This window comes from Trypanosoma equiperdum, assembly GCF_001457755.1.
Source record: "Trypanosoma equiperdum strain OVI genome assembly, contig: ctg_596, whole genome shotgun sequence".
NCBI lineage: Eukaryota > Euglenozoa > Kinetoplastea > Trypanosomatida > Trypanosomatidae > Trypanosoma > Trypanosoma equiperdum.
Genome location: NW_027124527.1, coordinates 28345 through 33602, shown reverse-complemented (window position 1 = coordinate 33602; position 5258 = coordinate 28345). Strand labels below are relative to the sequence as shown.

Below are 5258 nucleotides of genomic sequence, written 5' to 3'. Positions count from 1 at the left end.
GTGTGTGTGTGTGTGTGTGTGGCGCATTTACGTGTCCGACATGCACTAAACCTGTAGAACAACTGATACTCGAGATCCAGTCCCAGATGTACAATCATCCAACACCATGTATTACTATCCTAATCGCCGCTTCACAGCGTTTGGTAATATTCAGGAAGGGACAATAAAGGGATTGGGAGGGGGGGGGTATGGGCAAACGGCGGCCGTCGGTGACAGAAGTGAAAGAACGGCACAGATGAAGAGGAATGTGAGAAACAGGGATCTCGTGCAGCGTGACTGACCGCTGCCCTCCACTTTATTCCCCTCCCTTCAATCGCTCAGACCCACAACACCCTCGAGTGTGTGATATGTGCTCTTAAGCAAAACTTGCAGAGTCGCAGCGTCATGCTTCCTTCATCTCCGTGTAAAACACACGTGACGAAACAGGAATATACACATTACAAACACAGTGCTCCCACCACGAAAAACACAAGACCCACACACCGTGTTATACCCTCTTCACATCAAGTGAAGCGCTCGTTTCAGTAGGTTCTGAACCCGGCCAACGGATGCCTCCAATTCCGACACTCGCGTCACAGCGGCGCGGAATGATTCCTCCATCGCCGAAAACTCCGCCCGATCTGTGACGCAGGTCTCCATACGCCGTCCTAACTCCTCCACCTCCATCCTCAGGCGTTGAACCTCGGTAAAATCCACAACTTGTGTTGCCTCTGCCACCGGCACTACGGCGGGTCGCCTGTCGGGCGTTTGTGCGCGAGGCTCTCTATAATAACTTCCTCCGGAGAGGGGCGGGACTATCGGATAAAGAGGAATTACAGCCCGGCCAAATTGCTCTTGGGGCAAGGCGGGCCACGCCCGAATTGGGGGATGATGGCTGTCCCGATCCGCCCCACCTTCCACCACTTGGGCGCTACCATTCGCATTTGGCGTTTTTGAGCGATTATCTTCGCCTTCCAGCGGTTCACGGCCGGATGCTTGTCTATACTTTTCGTATGGTGGAACAACTGATGGTGCTTTCGGCCACGCTGCCACATCATCGGTATCGGCGTCGCAGCGTTCGTGACGTCTCTGGACATCTTGTCTCCGTCTCTGTGAGGGCGCCCTGCGTCTTTCTGTTTGTTGTCCCCCTAAGATGTCCCGTTTCTTCATCACAGTCAGTTTTGAATTGGTGGGGATGTGGTAATAGTCAACTGTGGCCTTATCGTTCAGCTCCCAGTAGCGCCACAACAGGCGAATGCGCTGCGGTGTGACCTCCGACTTTTCTAAAGATGAGCAGAACTTCTTTTTGACATCCCAAATCGTGTCTTCAGCCTCGCAAGCGAGCGGTATGGGTTCGCAGTGGGCCATTTGGCAGACAATGTTTAGCCTTGACCCCTTCTTCACATCAAGCACAATTTTGACAAACGGATCGCCTTTCAATAGCAGACAACCATTGCGCCTCAGAGACTGATTGGGGTTTATTGGCTTCCGGTTGTGCGTCAGTAACTGCAACTCAGGGCGGACCTTAAAGCAGTCCTCAGCTGCTCTCTGAACTATATGCAGCGGTGCGTCCTGATGTATTTCCATATCGAAAAAGTCGCCGTGCACACTGACCACGCGTACGGGAACTAAATTTGTCATTTGAACGGGAACGAATCCATATTGCCGCTGTTCCTGCGGGCCATATTGCTCCCTCTCACCGCTGCTGGCGAGCGGGGAACTGACCGACATTTCTACTGTCTGTTACTTTTTGCTTCGCTCGATGGTAAGTAAAGAGCAAAACAAAAACAAAAACAAAAACAAAAATAATGGGAGACGCTCGTTTGTTTGTGTCTCCACGACAGCAGTGGGACATGGGGGTGCCGGCTGCATTCCCGCGCATGGAATACACGTTGTTTGTGCCCGTGTGTTTATATGCTTTTTATGTTACAGATGCGTTAAGTGGACCCGCGCAGGCGGACTCGGAGGATATGATGAACATATGCACCATGACATGTGATGCCAAAAGCACAAAAAGGGCAACTGATATGAGGGGGGAGGGGAGAAGGATGTGAGTGCTTTCACAGTGCGTAGGGGAGTTATAAAAATTAAGAACCACTGAGAAGACAACAAGAAATGGGGATGGGTTAAAAATAAATAATTAGGCGCCACACTTCCCAGACGGTTCGTGCATGTATATCCTCTTTCCTTACCCTTTTCTTCCTAATTCCTCTTCCCTCCAACCCAATTAGTCGATCAGCCAAAGCACGTGCAGGGTCATCTCTCCCCTTACGTCACCGCTTCACTTTCCCCCTCTTTTTTCCCTCCCGATTCCTTCCTCTTAATCCTCTTTAACTTTTACCACCTCCGCCTCAAAGCCTTCCTCATCCTCTTTCCCTCTCTGTGCCTGCGGTAAAGTCGCGCGGGCCCCACATCGGTAGATAGAAACCCACATAATTATGTGACGACGGGCGGAAATAGCTACAACGCTGTGTGCTTGTATACGAAACGAATGAAGAAAAAAACAAAAAAAGGAACATTGAGGGTAACAATAGCAAAAGTGCTCCCAAAAAAAGAAAACAAAAACAAAAACAAAACAAAGCACCACCAAAAGTTATCCCCACCAAACACACAACACCACCAAAAGAGACGCCCAGTTGCGTAAGTCGGCCTGCCTCTAGAGATTGTTAGCCGCCTTAGCCCCCAAAGCGGCTCTGCCTGCGCTGCATTGCCTCACGATCCGCTTCCGACAACTTCAGCTCCACTCCGGGGCCTTCAGCAGACGTGGCTGCATTACCAAACCGAGCCACGCGTTTTTGCATGGCTTCCTCCGCCGCGGACTGCCCAAATCGCTCCATGCGTCTCTGAAACACCGCCTGCACCTCTGGTGTAATTTCACTCGAGGCCGTCTTTTCATTGTTGCCCGCGTCTGCTCGCTCTATTGTGAGGCCAAATCGCGCCGCCCGTTTGGCGAGTTCCTCTTGTACGACTGTTGGGGGATCCTGTTGGGCCAACGCCCGAGTTCGCTCCTCTTCGGAGAGTTTGCTGATCATGGCGTTTATCCGTTGAAGCGAAACACCGCTGAAAGGCTGCTGCCGTTCGCCTTCTCCATCTGCCGCTGGGCGCCAGGCACGTGGGGCCACCATCGTCTTGGGCTTGCGGAAGATGCGGTTCAGGCGGTGAGCATTCTTCCCTGACTCCATGACTCTTCCTTTTTCCTTTTTTTTTGTATCCTTCCTTCTCTCCCCCCCTTCTGCCTGCCTATACTCTTTCGCTTTTCGTTTTCCTTCTCGTCTGTTTCACTCGCGCGACAGAATTTATTCTCTTTGCTTTCTCTTCTCCCTTTACTATTAGTGCACGCGCTGCGCCTTCCACTATTGACATTTAGTCAGCGAGGAAAAATATGTAAAAGAAAGGGGTGATTACCAGCCTTCAAGAGCACCAAAACATGACAAAGGAAGGCGGGTGACGTACATGAAATGAAATAAAATATTTTTCCAAGCGTTCAAACAGTAGAAATATATAATCAACAACGGTGGAAGGTACCCCGTTTGAGCTGTCTATCGCACCTCAGCAATACACATACACATAGACACTGGCATAGGCGTGAACATATAAATATATATATATATGTAACCGTATGCGTGTTTTGGGCTGCGCATGAGCAACACATATTTATGATAAGGATTTGTAATACCGCTGCCGCTGCGCCACGACGGGCCGCTCAAGCACGGCTTTATACATTTCTGCACTGTGGAAACATTGGGACCACAGTCCCCAACCAACAAATGACTTGCGTGTCGGGCAACCCGTGTGCAACGGCAGCGGCGTCCCGACGTGGTGGTAACCCAGAAACACCGGGGGGAGTTTCGGCACCACATCGGCATGCATAAAAACTCGAATATGGCGGTAGTTTTCGGGGAGAGCCCGCGACACGTCTGCCTCACAGTCGCTGTATTGCACATGTTGATTCTTTTCATCATCAATTTCCCTCCCTTCCTCAGCACCTGCAATCACAACCTTCTCATTTTTTGTCAGTTCTGTTCCACTTAGCCAACTCCTTAAGGGCCATAAAGTGCCGTGCCGAACCGCAAATACGCGGGGAGACGCGACTGTCAGCACTGTGACACGACGAGACGACTTACCATTGGCAAGACACACTCCAGCAAGTTGCGCCAGAGCACCACCCATGCTGTGTCCAATGAGAATGATTTGATCAAAGTCCTCCGCAGCCTCAGCGAAATGAATGGATTGCAACATTTCCAAGAAGCCCGCGTGAACACGAAGTTGAGTGCCGAACAATCCAGCAGGAGGCGCTCTCGGCCAATATCTTAAGTTTGTCAACCAACTCCGCCAGCTATTCGTGCCAATGAATGTTATGATAAGCTGTGGACGGTAGCCCGGGCTATTTCGCGTCAACATGAGGCAACGCGTGGTTTCGTCAAGGTCCACGAGCGGAAGCACGGCGATCTCAGCTGCGATGGTGCACAGTTCCCGCACAGACTTTTCCGGACGAAAGGAGTCAACAGCCCGTGCCACACGTTGCCGCTGGGTTACAGTCACCTCTGATGAGTCCGTGCAATGCTCCAGTTCGTAGGAAAGTGCGCAAAGGTCAGCAATAGCGCTGGTCACATTTGCCTGCACAGGCACCGGCCGGTCCCTGACGACTTGCTCAAACATCTCGCGAGCGGCCTCCACAATATCAAACCATTCCTGATCGAGGGAGATGGCCAAAACAATCCGCAGCAGTTCTTCCGCAGGACACGCGGCACCATGATCCGCACGAGGTGTTACAAGTTGCCGCTCCTCAAAGGTTCCTCTAATGGCCTCTATACACCGCAGAATGTAAAGCACATCGCCCACTACTTCATTTCTTTCCGACTCGGGGAGTTTCCTTCCCCAACCCGTCATTCCTGCGGTACTGTTGCTTTCGATACGATGGTAGCGACCAGCACAACTGCGGCCAAACTCAAGCAAATCACTTGTGCATCGCAACAGCGGCCTGTCAGCAACGGAATCGGTACTCACTGCAGCTGTTGGCTCCGGATACCAGGCGAAAAGGGCATAAGAAAGATAAAGCGAGACGGAGGCGATGGGTACTCCAACAGCGGTCCGCAGCACGAGCCGCACGCGGGAATGGATAAATGTGCGATAAGCAATAACACCCACGTGGAGCGATTCTTTCGTGAGTATTAAACAAGGCCATAAGAAACTGCTGGGGATGAGTCGCGCCCTGCTAACTAGAGAGGATGCAGCAGAGCGCAAATGCATTGTGGCCCGTCCCATCATTTGCATATTTA

The 5258-nt window shown here is 51.5% G+C and overlaps 3 protein-coding genes across 3 annotated transcripts; all 3 read right to left on the bottom strand.

Annotated features, from left to right (window-relative positions):
- Positions 1–498: 498 nt before the first annotated feature.
- Positions 499–1710, bottom strand: TEOVI_000271900 (uncharacterized protein; the record flags this gene model as incomplete). Its single annotated transcript, XM_067225752.1, has 1 exon — positions 499–1710. One exon carries the CDS (start codon positions 1708–1710, stop codon positions 499–501), a length of 1212 nt encoding a protein of 403 aa, XP_067081853.1.
- Positions 1711–2654: 944 nt separating this feature from the next.
- On the bottom strand, positions 2655–3161 carry TEOVI_000271800 (uncharacterized protein; the record flags this gene model as incomplete). Its single annotated transcript, XM_067225751.1, has 1 exon — positions 2655–3161. One exon carries the CDS (start codon positions 3159–3161, stop codon positions 2655–2657), a length of 507 nt encoding a protein of 168 aa, XP_067081852.1.
- A 472-nt stretch (positions 3162–3633) lies between these two features.
- TEOVI_000271700 (lipase-like protein, putative) lies at positions 3634–5253 on the bottom strand (the record flags this gene model as incomplete). Its single annotated transcript, XM_067225750.1, has 1 exon — positions 3634–5253. The coding sequence occupies one exon, from the start codon at positions 5251–5253 to the stop codon at positions 3634–3636; it is 1620 nt and encodes a 539-aa protein (XP_067081851.1).
- Positions 5254–5258: the final 5 nt, after the last annotated feature.